The sequence below is a fragment of the Aethalodelphis obliquidens genome, unplaced genomic scaffold (assembly GCF_003676395.1).
Source record: "Aethalodelphis obliquidens isolate GAN/ISIS:26980383/991018 unplaced genomic scaffold, ASM367639v1 scaffold3, whole genome shotgun sequence".
Classification (NCBI taxonomy): Eukaryota; Metazoa; Chordata; class Mammalia; order Artiodactyla; family Delphinidae; genus Aethalodelphis; species Aethalodelphis obliquidens.
In genome coordinates, this window is record NW_020837947.1 from 13,826,890 (window position 1) to 13,841,221 (window position 14,332).

Genomic DNA, 14,332 nt, shown 5'->3' on the forward strand with positions numbered 1-14,332 from the left:
GCAATAACGAAATGGCAAATGTAAATCCAATCCTATCAATGATTCCGTTCAATGTAACTGCTCACAGAGCATAATAACCATTATAATGATGGCTAACATGTATTGAGAGCTTTCTATGGGCAGGTCCTATACCAGGCACTTGAGACATTTATCTCTTTTGATCTTCATAATAACCCTATGAAGTGGGTATTGTTCTTATTTACATTTTAGATATGAGGAAACCAAGGAAAATCTGGACTGAAGAACTTGTGCAAAGATAATAGAATAAGAAAACAAAATAAGCTTCTTGGAAACCAAATGACTCAAACAATGAAAAAACTAAACTCATCCTGATAATGAAGAGAGTGCAGACACTCAGTTGGAGAGGACTCAGGAAAGGGAGCAGTGCCAGCGGCTGTCCTTAAATGCTCGCTGTGAATTAACCTGTGTAGTCTTCACAGCAACACTTCCAGGCAGGTGGCACTATTAGCCATCTTTACAGGTGAAGAAATTGAGGCACAGGGAAATTACCTTGCCCAAAGTCACACAATAAATGGTAGAATGAGGATTCAAACTGACTAATCTAGCTGCAGAGCCTATGTGCGAATTATGTTGCCTCTCAGTTAGTCACATTATCTCCTCCACCCCCACACTGCCAATTCACCAGTTAAATCACAGAGAAAATGGGGAAAAGAGAATAAGCAGGTATCTCTCTCTGCAAAGGGAAGGGAGTCGTGAAATGGAAACCAGAGGTGGGATGGGGTGGGGATGAACCACTTTCCTGCTTCACGTGCATGATGGGGGAGAGGTTTCCGAGCAACAATGTAAGTTTCAGATCATTCATTTATCCATTCACTCGTTCTTTCTTCTTCCCCGCAAAGAAGGGGTTGGAATCAAGCATTAGAAAACAACTACTATTTTAATGAGCACCTCATATAATCTTCACAATTGCCCTGTGAATTAGGTGTTACTATCACTATTTTGTTGATGAGGAAGCCGAGGCTCTGAAAATTCATGACCAACGGCCATAAACCTTGTATGTGCCGGAGGCAAGACGTATAGCCAGGGCTGCCTGATTCTAAGGTCCACACATTCCCTTCTGTGCCTGGGTTGGGGTGGGGGTGGGTAGGTGGGGTTGGAGGGGAGCCTGGCATCAGACGGATCGTCTGAATTCACTGTGCTCTACAGATGCATGTCACCACCTTGATCCTTGATCTCAGGCAGCCAGTGCTGAACCACTAGCGAGAAGGGAGCTGACAAAAAAACCAAACGTCTTTCATTTAGGTCTTTATTTGAACACCAAATAGGTAGAGAAAATTGTTTAAGGTGCTTGAGCATCCCACTGGATTCTTTCTTTAAGGTGCAAAAGAGGTTTACAAGTGTGTTTCATTGAACGAAGCAAAGCTGCAACAAAACAATCACATCAATAATAGTATATGCGTCGGCGAAAGGGCATATTAATCCGTCACACACAATTCGGCATTTGAGCTTTTCCCCATAAAACAAGAGCTCTACACTGAAGAACTTGTAGTGCACAAAAAGCATTGTTTATAAGCTGTGAGAGAACATAAACTGGCATAATGTCACTTATTAATTCAAGTCTCTATGACCAATGACCTCTCTGTGAATGCAAAGGGGTCCGTGCCTCAGGCACCTGCTCATGGGGCTGTATGTGGTTTCCAGGGTACACAGCTCTGTAAAAACACACTGAAGATGGGTTTGAAACATGGCAGCATTTACATATTTAAAAAGTTCAGGCACATTTGGATGCAAAAAAAAAAAAAAATAGAAATTTTTCTTGAATCTCTGAAAGACAGTGCAAATTGAAGTACCCTAATAGAGGCAGCAGGTACTTAGGAAACAATTTTAAGTGACTTAGAAAGAGGCCACACTCACTTTAATCCAAATGGAAAGGAACTGCAGTTAGAAACAGAGATAACACTAATGAAAAGGTGGATATTTGGGACCACAGTTAAAGTCATTTGCTCCAGTTGAGAGTAAGTGTTCAGGGAGTTCATCCCGGAGGTGTGCAGTGTCATCTGAATCATCCTCCCAAGACTTGCACCAAAGAGAATCACGGTTGTCTCAGAAGCTATGTATGACTCTGTTTGTCTTTCCAATAACCAGCTTCCTGAAGCAAATTTGCCTGTGAATATCAGGCATTACTGTGGTCCTAGTGATCACTCCCGGTATCCACAGTCCAACTCAGAGTTGGGAAGGGATTTGGAATTGGTTTCATGAACCAGTGGCCTAAATCAACGGCCATTTCAGTGTATAAGATTTTAACGCAAGAACATCTTAATGGGATCAGAAGTAAATTATCAGTAAGTCCCTTATTTGTTCAGCCCCCAAAAGGCATAGGATATGGCATGGTTAAACATAGTTGTAAGGTTAATAGGGAAATCTAATCAACGACTACACTTCCTTAGGGGCTGGATTTTGCACCCTACGTAGGGTCTTCTCTTTGGATGAACTAGCCTCTCTGATTGTTGCATGACAGCATTGCAGAATCATTACCGCAAGCCTGGAGCTAGGCAATGGCTAAAAGAAACACAGACCACTAGGTATTCCTTGGACTGTACTGCAGATGCCACTAGTTCTTCCCTAGAACTCAAGCTGCCATTATATCTGAATGGCTGTCAGATACAGCTATTTATTTGTGGTTAACAGGGCACAAGTGAAATACTGAACCCTGGTGCATACCCCAGGCGCCAGTATTGATCTGCTTCAAAATACTTTCAAGACTCTTATTACGATATTTCCCATTCTTCAAATTCCTAAACCCACGTCCCCACCCTACCCTCACCCACCCACCCCACCCCGATCCACCATGGCTTTCAAACTTTAAATTGTCTCAGAGCGGGGGGGTGGGGGGGGGGGGGGTGGGGGGGTGGGGGGGTGGGCGGGGAATACAGCATGTTCCCTACACCCAAGAGTAATGTCAGCGGCAAAGTACCAGCTGTCCATTAGTGGCACTTGAAATAAGAAGAGACTTTAAAAATTACTTGAAACTCCCGGGCTAACATACCAACCATCTGGTGTTCTCTGCCCCATTTCAAACGTAGTAGTAGCTTAACATGAATACAAACATCTCAGATGAATAATGTAAAACCCTTCACTGGATTATTGTTTGGATTTAGCTGGTATTACATCACCTATAGTCCTAGAATTTTTTTTGTTGTTTTTATTTTTTTTAAAAGAAAATCTAAGTATAAACATTAAAAAGAACCCACTGACCCATTCACTACTGTCCAAAAATATTACTACTTATATTTTGGTAAAGCAAAATTAGCTGCCCTGAATAATTTTCCTTTTCAGGCATAATCTCTGCTACATATGATTGTCTATCATTCAGGATCCAACAATAGGCATCTGGATTAGTGCTATTTTGTCTACTGTGGATATAAAAGTTGATATGAAATGTGATCTTCATTTAAATGAATAATCACCAGGCCTTAGGCATCAATGACTACATCACAAGGTAGTAATACAAAAAAAGTAAACATTTTTCCTTGGTTTTGAATGTTAACCCAGTCAAATTAAATCCAGAACAGAATTACTACATTCAATTGTCTGACAAACAAGCATTGCAATTTCAAAAAAATATATATTATACTATATAAGGTGCTTCTTAAACAAAAACAACAGAAGAATTATGTTCTAAACATTCTTACTGCAGATACTGATACATAAAATTGCCCCCCAATTTAGATGCACTTGTGAAAACAACTGTTTTTTTTTCTTGGCCCTCCCAGGTTCCCAGTCCTTTGGTGATCACTGATTGGGTCATTGGAAATGGATGAAATCCACTTTTGAAACAGGCATCCCAAGAGAAGCCCTAGAAGTTTGGCTGGGTTGTTGGCTAACGCATTGCCTATCACTGGGGTTTGAGTTAACAGACGATGCGGTCACCAGAGGAGACCAAACTTTCTTTTTAGCTGAAAAGGGGAAATAATCCATAATTGCTTTAGAGAAGCAAAGACCCAGGGAAATCTGCCCTGTGGCTGGAGCAGGCCTCTCTTGTTTAGCCTATAGGTTTAAGGATTCCTATGGCCCAATTCTGGTCTTGCCCTCTTGGCTCATGAAGGTTAATGAAATAGACTCTAGGGAAGTTTGTTTGTTTGTTTTTCCCTCAAGGCCAAACCCTGCTCTAAACAGCCAAGGGCAGGTGTGGTCTGACCAGGCCCCAGGCAGCCTGAGTTCGGGGCGCTCCAGTCCTGGCCCTGTTCCCCCGCCCAGAGTGTGCCTCCAACCTGGGCCATGCGGGGAAATGAGGAAGAGAAGGACTGCCCCATGGACCCCAGGGCAGCCCCGCAGTGCAGTATGGGGTCTGCCAGTAGCACTCCTAAGTGGCTGCAGCCTGTGGTAGGGCCACCCCGAGCCTCACAGTTTTATCCAGTTTCTGCCCTGCTTTCCTCTTTGGTCTCTAGTACCTGCAAGAATCATGCACGTTTACTATTAAGCCCACTGCTCCAGGGCTAAAAGTGTCACCAGGGTGCCTGCTCATTTAAACTGCCCTTGGTCATAGCCTGGGCACTACCCCTAATTCACCTTGTAAGTTACACACCAGGAAGAGCCGAGCAGAGCGCCCTCTGCTGATAAGAGTGAGATCACACCAGAACAGGTCCTGAAGCCCATTTACTGCAAGTCCTGGGGGGGAAGGGCTTTCTTTTATAAAATGGAAAAAAAAAAAAAAAAACAAGAATTTATCTCTCACAAAGGAACTGGTGTATGTGGAGGTGACTTAACTGGGATCAACTTGCTGTTTTCCATGGGTCCATGGGAAGCAAGAATTAATTGGAACCCATGACCTATACCTAGTGCTCTCAAAAGCTAATGGTAAAGCATTCAGCAAATCTGAAGGTGCAGTGTATTTAGTTGACAAAGTGTTGACAGTTAGGGGCTCTTCCTTCCCTGTGTGCATCTTGTATTCCTCTAGGGGAAGTGGGTGCACAGTCACCAGATATTCTGCTACAGCCATGCAACAGAGCAGAAGCTTTAAGGTCTGACTTTACTAAAATGATATGTTACTATAGGAATACAAGAGGATGTTATAATGAACCCTGGACCTAGCTTTCTCCAAGTCAGCAATTAAAGGAGCCACTTTCAATTCTTTCCGGTGGCTTACGCTTAAATAAGATCCATTAAAAAGTGCTTCACATTCACGGAGGTGAAATGTCCACTCTCCAGGCCTTGGGTCACAAGTAGCTAAAGTGCACAGTCATCTGAGCCCAGCTCATAGACGGAGCTCAGCCATGAAACGCTAAGGGAATCCTCATGCTGAGTAAGGTAGCAAAGGGAGAGAGAGAGAGCTGTTAACAAAGAAAGTAGCCCTGGAATAATCCCTTTGGCTGTTCCCAAAAGAAGGTGTGCCACTTAGAACCGAGCAAGCAAATGAATGGCCACCCATATTAGAAAGCCAGCGCTGGGTGCATGCCAGAGTGTGTGCTGGGGCAGAAGTCGGCTAGAGTGATGCATGATGTGGCTGAAGTGCGACAGGGATTCTCAGAGCCCTGGGGAGCCGCGGAGCTCTCAGATTGTGGTGGGGAAATTCTCTGCCTCCCCCGTGATGTAATACGTTTGCAAGGAATGTGATGAAGTTGAGCCGGCGGTGGCCAGCTGGCTCTGGTTCACGTCCTCCGTGGGTGCGCTCCCGAAATTGGCTGGGGCGTGCAGGCGGTGGGCGTCCAGCATCTCCAGCAGCAGGTCATAGAGAGGCACCACATTCTTGCACTTCATGCTGTACAGATGCTCCATGCCTTTGTTACTGTGGGCGGGAAGACACAGACAGGACTGCTTTAGACCATCCCCAGATCCAGGACTGCTGAAATGCCGAGGAAGGGCAAGTGAGAAAAACCCCAGCGACACTGCTATGCCAACCTTTCTTCCTATTTAAAGAGCCAGTTTAGGGTTTACTATGCAGGTGAATTTCTTTCCCTCTATCACAATTACATCTAAAAAGAGAACAGATGAGATAGGCTACCAGGTAGGAAAGAGTTTTTATTTTTTAATTTAATTAATTAATTAATTTTAAAATTGTTATTTTACTTTATTTTTTATTAATTTTTCTTGGAGTATAGTTGCTTTACAATGCTGTGTTAGTTTCTGCTGTACAGCAAAGTGAATCAGTTACGTATACATATAACCCCTCTTTTTTAGATTTCCAGGAAAGAGCTTTTTAAACGTGCAATAAACTGTTCAAGAAGTTCCCTTGCTTCAAACTGTTCAGTTGCTTCCCATGTAACTCGGAATAAAATCCAAATTTCTGTCCGTGCTATGCAAAGTCCAACTGACACGGCTTGTCCTGCCCCTCTCCCTAACACACTCCCTTCAACCACCCTAGTTTTCATGCTGGCCCTAAAGAAACAAAGCAAGACTTCCAGACTCAGGGTATCTGCCCTTGCTGTCCCCCCACCTGCATGAACTTCCCCCAGATCTTCGAATGCCACCTGCTCTGAAAGGCCTTCCACGACCCCAGTGGCATTCGGCTCAAGACCCTGCAGGTTTAGCCGTTGGCTTTCATGTTACTGTTTTTCTCCCAGCACTATGACAACCTGACCTTCTCCTATGAATGTATGTCTTGTATGTATGTTTATTCTTGTTCCATAAGCCTGTGCGCGCGTGCACACACACGCACACACACACACACACACACACACACACACACACACTGCCAACCCACATCCCAACACACACTGTGCAAGTTCAGTGAGGGGCTGCAATTTGTCCATCCCGTAGGTCTCCAACAGTGGCAAGAACTGGTAAATGCTCAGAAAATATGGGCTGGATGGACCTAGGGAAATGCATGTAAATGGTGCTTCTCCTCTTACCACTCTTCCCCCGACCCCCAGCCCCGTCCTCCACCAGCTACATCTCTGCTCTGTCCCCACAACACTACCACCAGGAAAAAAAAACAACAACTATTCTCTAGATTGACATTTCTTTAAAAAGAATCATGGATCTTGAGTAGACAGACCAAGAACATCCTAAAAAATATTTGCATTTTCAGTAGGGAAAGTCAGCCCTAGCTGGAGACGCGCCATGGAAACATAGCATCAAAGTGATTCGGGCCATATGACACAACCACCTAAATTATGTTTTCCAGTGGGATTTTGTTTTCTTGTTTTTGTTTTAATTTAAAATGCTGTTAAAGTTAAATGCCCCTGGATCTGACACCGTCTTCTTCTTGCAACCTAATGAATCACATTTACCATCCGATGAAATCTGGTGTTAAATGCTCTGAATAACAACATATGGCTGGGGCCAAGCTTAACACAACAGAGTTCCGTGATTCATATTGGCTGTAATGAGGCACCATAATATTGTTGTTGGTATGTGGGGGTGTGTGTGTGTGTGTGAGAGTGAGAGAGAGAAAGCTCAAAGCTTGCAATAGAATAGCAACTTCTCTCCAGCTCGTCACACAATTCAAACAGGAACTCTCGCCGCCGTGGCCCTTGGCCATGTGTTGCCAGTAAAACTGGCAAGGCCTGTATGTGCAGTGCAAACATACTTGGTATTAACTAGTTAGGCTGGCTAATGCTGACAAGCAGTTAATGGATTTGAAAATCCAGCAATTCCTACCAACAAAAAAAACCTTCATCTGTGATACATGGTTTCTACGTCAGTGAAATTCCTAGCTTGGAGTAGAGCTAATACATTTTCTTCAAGGGGAAGGTTACTCTCTCGGTCAGGAAATTTGGTAGGGGATTATGTTATTCTGATCTATCCCCCTCTTCCCTATGTGTAATATTCATCAAAAGAAATGGATGGGAAAGGACTGAAAATGTGTACTCCAAATGCAGTCACCTACTCAACTTGGCCAATGTGAGGCCTTCATCTGTGGCACAGGGATTCTTGGGGACTCCCTAAGAACAGAGACTGCAGTCACTTTCTCCCCAACTTTGGCAAGTGAAAGCCATCATTTGTGAATTTCAAATTCATAGGAAAAACCTCAGGTAATTTGTTCATTCATTCATTTATTCACTCATTCACTCAGTAGTAATGTTGTGAGCATATACGACATGTAAGACTTCATATATGGCACTGTGGGACATACAAAGAAAGAAAGATACACTTATTTTCTCAAGAAGCTAACAGTTGGCAAAGTTATCTCCAGAAAAGGAGGCACCTGGGACTTTGACGGGATGAACTTCTTGCCCTTTGACTCAGTCTCAAGGTCTGAAGACCCCTTAAAAATTAATCGAACTCTTTCTAGACACCTTGGCCCTTCCCTCGTAGCCACTAAGAAACAGAATCTCTTTTTCATTCCTGGGGTTCTGGTGTAAGCCCAAGGTCATAGAGACTTCATCATGCAGGAGCGTCATCACTTCACCTCACTGTTGTGGCCTTTCTGGAGTAAAGAATCCGATACTTTCTTCATCTCTTCCCTGCAGGCTGGGTTCTGTTCACGGGAATGGTACCCACTAAGCCTCCGGCCAGCCATTTAGAATGGAAACAAGGCCACTTTTACCTTCTGGCACAGAAAGGCTCTATTTCCTCTGCTATTGTCCTTCTATAGAAAATATTTATTGAGTAGTTACTACGTGCCAAGCCCTATGCCAGGTGGTGCTGGGTACACAGAGTAAGCAAAATGGGTTGTGATAACTGCCTCACAGAGTTTACAGCCTAATGGTGCTGAAAGATAAAAAATGAGCAGTAACCATCAGGAAGGACAGGGTATAAAACTCACCTAGGTGCTAAGGGTCAGGAGATGCTTCCTGCAAGGAGTCATATCTAAGCTATGACAGATTAGCTTACTGTTCAGGAAGATTCACTCTCTGTGCCATGTGTCCACGATCCTTGACTTTGGGCTGTATCATGTGACTTGCTTGGCCAACGGAATGTTCGTGGACATGACTTAACTAAAAGATTAAAATGCACTTCTCCAAACAGACTCACTTTCTTGTGCCTCTGCCATCAGTATGAGAACATGTCCCAGCTCTCCTGCGGCTACAAGGAGGGCAAGAGGCACACGGGGTAGTCACCTGGCCAACCTTCAGGCCTGCAGCTAGATGCAGAGTCTCCCAGCTGTGCCCTGCTTCCATCAGCTGACCCGCAGATGTGTGCGTGAGCCCAGCGGAGGGAAATAGCCGCGCAGCCCATCTGCAGCCTGCAGCGGAAGTCCCCCTTGACTCAGAGAACAGCTGATTAGGGCTACAGCCCAGACTACCAGGAAATCCTGAAAGTTAAGTAAGGCTAGAGCATAAGAAGGAATATAAGCAAAATAAATGGATTTATACTTTCATCTAAAAGCAATGGGAAGCCATTTCAAGGCTTTAAGTAGGAAAGCAATGTGATAAGATTTGGTATCAGAATGATCACACTGGCTCTACCACGGAGAATGGATTAGAAAGGCTCTGAGTTGAAGACAGGGAGACAGGTTAGGCAGCTGGGGCAGAAATCCAGGAGGAGATGATGGTGGCTTGGGCGAGGGTAATGGCAACGGGGGTGACAAGAATGGATTGAGAGGGATGGAGGAGTCAACGTTGACCATCCACAAGGTGTTTGGACCCAGAGTCTCTCATTTAGAATTTCCACTTGTTAAGTAAGGAGAGTGCGACACAGGAACAGTAATGGATGTGCGCAGTGCTTTCCGAGGACGACTGTGCTCGCGGACTTCCCCTGATTGGCTGGGGCCGAGTGAACAACCAGACGGGACCCTCCTCCCCTGAGCTGCACGTGGCACACTCTTCCCCGGCTTAGGATCTTGCGCATGCGCCAAACTGAGCGAAAGTATCATCTCCTCTCTGCAGGCTTCTCTGACACCCGCCCACACCCCAGACTGAGTTACTGCCTCCCTCTGCTATCCTCCCACAGCCTTTATGCTATGTGCCGGGAACCGTCCCGAGTGTGTTATCTGTTCTCAGGCGTCAGCCCTTCCTGGGCCAGCCGTAGCATATTATTGGGGGCTTGACTGCTTTACGTCTCTCCCATGGGAAACCCAAGGACGCCTCACCTCATGTGCCTGATGTGAGAGAGGATGAGGAGGAGCTGGGCCAGACGCCGGTGCTGTTGCTGCAGAGTCAGGCCCGCTTTGGCCATCAGATGGATCAAGGTGTCTGTGATCTTGTCCAGGACACGGTGGATATGGTCCTTCTCTTCCAGAGACTTCAGGGTGCTGGACAGAAATGTGTACACTCCTGAATGTGCAGAGAGAGAGTGAGAGAGAGAAACTCAAAGAGGATGAGGTCCGGGAAGCTGGGCATGTGCGTGGGACGTAAGACTGAGCCAGTGCTCCTCCCCCCACCCCGCCCCCGCCCGGCAACGGGGAAGTTCGGGATCTATTCGGTCCAGGCAACCATGCAAAATTCCTTAGGAATATACGTGTGTGAGAGCACACGTTTAGGAAACTCATGTGGCCCCCTGTGTGGGAGCCAGTTTCCAGGATTTGTCATCAAGATTCCCTGGAAAGGCACTGTTCGCCTTGGGGCCATGGTGGTTGACACCAGCCACCTCTCCTCTGACACGCCTGTCACCAACGCTATCCTGTTAACGCTGATGACAGCTCCACGAAGGAGGCATTATTGTTCCTTTTCACATGAAGAAAGCGGAGGGCAGAGAGCTGCATTAACTTGCTCAGCGAACTCGACAGGATGGAGCAGAGTTGAGAACGAGCCAGTGTGCTGACTCTACATCCGGTTTTATAACGGAGACGCTAAGTTAGAGACACGTGACCTCTCGGTGAGGTGCACAGAGAGAGCAAAAGTGATTTGCTAAGTGACTGACAGGCAATTTTTAATTTGCTGTTACAGTTCAGGTCAGCTGTGGGGCTTTCGTACTTTTCATCCTCAGCTGAAAGGTTTATGATGCGAGGGTAGAGAGGACCCCGGGAACTGCTGTATTTCACTGCCAGGCATGTTTTTTTTTTTTTTTTTTTTCCCCCTCTTGCCTTTTTTCTGGTAATAAATCCTGCTCTCGGGGCCACAGGTAGACTCAAGGCTGAAATTAGACAATCAGGTCACTCTATCCTTTTGGATAGTATTAGCCCTGAGATAGACAATCAAAGCTTTTTCTGAGTTTGCATATGGAAGTTGTGGGCGGAAGTTCCTTCCTCTAGGGTGGAGGCACTGGGAGTATGAGAATGTGGGACCTGTAAGCGCCATCTTCCAGGTACGTGGAGCTCCCCCTGCAGAATGGAGCCCAGCGACGACCAGCAGAGGTGATAGTTACGTGGGGGAGGCAGGAGGGGGGAGGGGAGGGAAGGGAGAAATCCTGGTTCCTGTCATAAGGTCCTGGTTCTTACTTTTTTCATTTGACCTTAGAGCTTCCATAATGTCCTTTCTAACACATGAATCCATAAATCCCCTGTTTGCTTAAGATAGTGTTAGTTGGGTTTCTGTCACTTGCAACTGAAAGAATCCTGACTCTTTGACTTAAGTTGCGAGCTCAGCCCAAGGAGCAGAGGAAGGTGAATGATTAAGAGGTGAGAAGTACTGAAAGCAAAAGGAGGGCAGGATGGAGTATTCTTGTCTTGGGACCACAACGATGGCTGTTCTATCAAGTAAACACTGCAGAAATCAGCTCCTCCTACCCAAATGCATCATCTCGCAGGGCGCAGATGACGCGGTATTTTTCTCAAGATATACGTCTATTTAGCAACATTTTTTTTTGGTCTTATGAGCCCACTGGCCCACCCGTAAGTATATTTCTTCTCCTCCCCTCCCCCCATCCTCACTGGTATTTTCAAGTTAAAGGCCCCCAAGTTTATGAATCCCCAACTTTGTATTTGTAACGCAGTGACGAGTTACTGCTCACACAGCAGCCTGTAGGTCGGGAATGGGGAAAACACCCACACAGAGGAACTTACAGTACATACAGTTGTAATTGCCTGGAATGGAAAAGGGCTAATATTTAAAACAAATACAACAACAGCAGAACCAGAATGGTCAGGCTCTGGGCTTACAGGCAGTAGAATAGAATAATGTAGTTTTGATACCCGGAGGCACTCTGATACAGAGGAAATTGAGCACAGAATGAGTAAGCAGCGGACAGGCAGTGGGATAAGAAAGAAATTGCTGGATTACTTATGTTCCACGTGGGCTTCTGATAAAGACTGTGTCCACTAGAAAAATGGGCAAATGTCTAGTGGCCTTGGTGTTGGCCGGGAGGTAACGGATGGCAAGGGAGGTGTATGCCAGTGGGCTGGGGGGGTCAGGGGCAGCCTCTCCAGAGCCCCACGGCCACGCCTCTCCCTGCCCTCACGTCATCACACACATTCTAGCCTCGCGTCTCTCAGAGGCCCTGCGTCTGGCTGGATGTCCTGGGAACCTGCCCAGGCCACAGAACTGAGTTAATCCAACTTGGATGCTGTGTTTTCTACCAAATTCCTTTTTTGTTACCACCCAGGATGCTGGCCTCGTTCATCAATAATCCCATTCTTGTTCGTGGAAACCACAGAACCAAGGAGCTTCCATGTCCCCGCGTGGGAAGGTGACGCTCAGCGGCACCTACGTGTGTGCACAGGGTGAGGGCACCCTGTGCAGAATCACGGGCGTCCTGAGGGCCCGCGTTGCACTCTGCCCTCTCCTGTGGAGGTAAGAGCCTTGGCACTCAGGCTCTGGGGAGTGTGGTTTTCCCTTGTGCCGCTGGTTCCCCATCCTCCCGTGGGCTCCCCCCTCCCGCATGCTCTCATTGAGAACCTACTGTGTGCGGATGGTGTGTCACGAGATAGGGATTCCAGGCCTTATTTTCTTTTAAGCATTAATGTCTTAAGAGCAGCTATTGCCTGTGGAGGAAGGATTGTCTTCACACTGTCTCTCGGGATGCAAGCCACTCTCAGAACAAGCCTGTTTTTCTAGTCCTGTTTTGGCACCAACACAGCTTATCATCTCATCCTTGCGAGATGCTTCCTAGCCGTGCAAATATACTTCGAAATAAATATACAGTCCTGTAGAAATGCCAACAATTGACAACTGCAGCCATCTTCCTTTGGGGCTTTTCTGGCAAAACATGTGGTCCGTGTTTGCTGCCTTTTGCCCCTAAGGGGCCGGTGGAGAGAAACAACAGAAATCCGAATTCCCAGAATGCTTCAGGTGCTCTGGCAAAAGCCAAACAGGGTTCCCGGTAATTTCCATACCCCAGGTGGTCCCTGCCACCCTGGACAGCTGCGCCAGTGTTCCCAGCAGCACGGAGCCAGTGATCAGACAGTGCGAGCCTTCAGAAAGAGTCTTACAACAAGGCAGGCTTTTGCAACTCCCCAGGCTGCTCCAAATCCCAAAGATGGAAAAAAACAATCTGTATGTCATTATCCAGTCTTGAAGTGCTGTTGGCAGATCTGAGCCTCTACATATTCTGAATCTTGCAGCCAACATTGGGAGCTTTTAGGAAGAGCCTATGGAGAAAGCGGGTGGCAGAAAAGAACGGGGAGTGGGACTGCATGGGCCCCCCATAGACACGAGATGTCAGCCTCTCTCCCTCTCTGGCTCTCAGTGACTGTTGCCCTTGCTCTCTCCCTCCTTCTCTTTCTCTGCTTGGACACTCTCTTCCTTCTTTCCTCATTTTTGCTCCATCCCACAGGAACACCCTTGCTACCCCTCATCACTTCTCCAGATGATGGAGTCTTCTGGAGGCTGGAAGAATGCAGATATGGACATGGTAGTGCATGTGTGCATGTGACTGTGTCCAGAGGAAACAGTAGCACAGCCCAGGGTCCTGCTCGCCCGGCCACTGAGCTCCACTGAGGGGCACACCTCACTGCTCCCGGAGAAGTGGGGAAGGCTGAGGCTCACCAGATGCTTGAGGACAAAGTTTCAAGTAAGGCCATTTTCTTTTCTGTCTTTTCCAGAAGGAAGAATGTGACAACGGACCCTGGGACAGTCATTCCATCTATAGCAGCTTGACCAGAAAAGCAGAGGGAATGACTCAAAGGAAAAAGAGAGGGAAGAAAACTCCTCAAACCCACGGCTGTAAGTGGTCCAGGCCAGAAAGCTGCCGCTCAGCTGGAGTAAAAGAGAGCTGCTTTCTGGATCTGGCTCACGGACGACCCAGGGATTCATCGGCAGGTCAGCCTTGAAGGTGGGCCGCTGGGAATTGCTTCCACAGCCAGACGGTGTGCGCTCATAGCTGCCTTCAAGGCTGAGTTTCAGGAGCACTGCGTCCGTTTTAGCCTTCACCTCTGACTGCGGCTTCTCCTCCTGGGGTTGCTGGTCCTGGTGGGGTGTTGGACAGCTCGTGGCCGCTGAAGCCACTTAGTGGGAAGGGCTGAGCTGGATGTCCTACAATGCGCGGGACAGTCCCAAACAATGAAGGATTTTTTTTTTTTTTTGCTGTACGCGGGCCTCTCACTGTTGTGGCCTCTCCCGTTGCGGAGCACAGGCCCCGGACGCTCAGGCTCAGCGGCCATGGCTCACGGGCC

The 14,332-nt window shown here is 46.9% G+C and overlaps 1 protein-coding gene across 3 annotated transcripts in view; it reads right to left on the bottom strand.

The window, feature by feature from the left end:
- Nucleotides 1-2,884: 2,884 nt before the first annotated feature.
- Nucleotides 2,885-14,332, bottom strand: part of ESR1 (estrogen receptor 1) — a 262,966-nt gene continuing 251,518 nt past the window's right edge. For 2 of the 3 annotated variants that reach the window (XM_027083221.1, XM_027083210.1), the window contains 2 exons: nucleotides 9,935-10,118; nucleotides 5,131-5,746 (listed from right to left, as the gene is read on the bottom strand). In XM_027083221.1, coding sequence (XP_026939022.1) covers nucleotides 5,512-5,746; nucleotides 9,935-10,118 — 419 coding nt within the window. In that variant the 3' untranslated portion in view covers nucleotides 5,131-5,511. Of the gene's footprint in view, nucleotides 5,747-9,934; nucleotides 10,119-14,332 lie in introns of all 3 variants that reach the window. The other variant, XM_027083203.1, reaches the window with a different exon arrangement.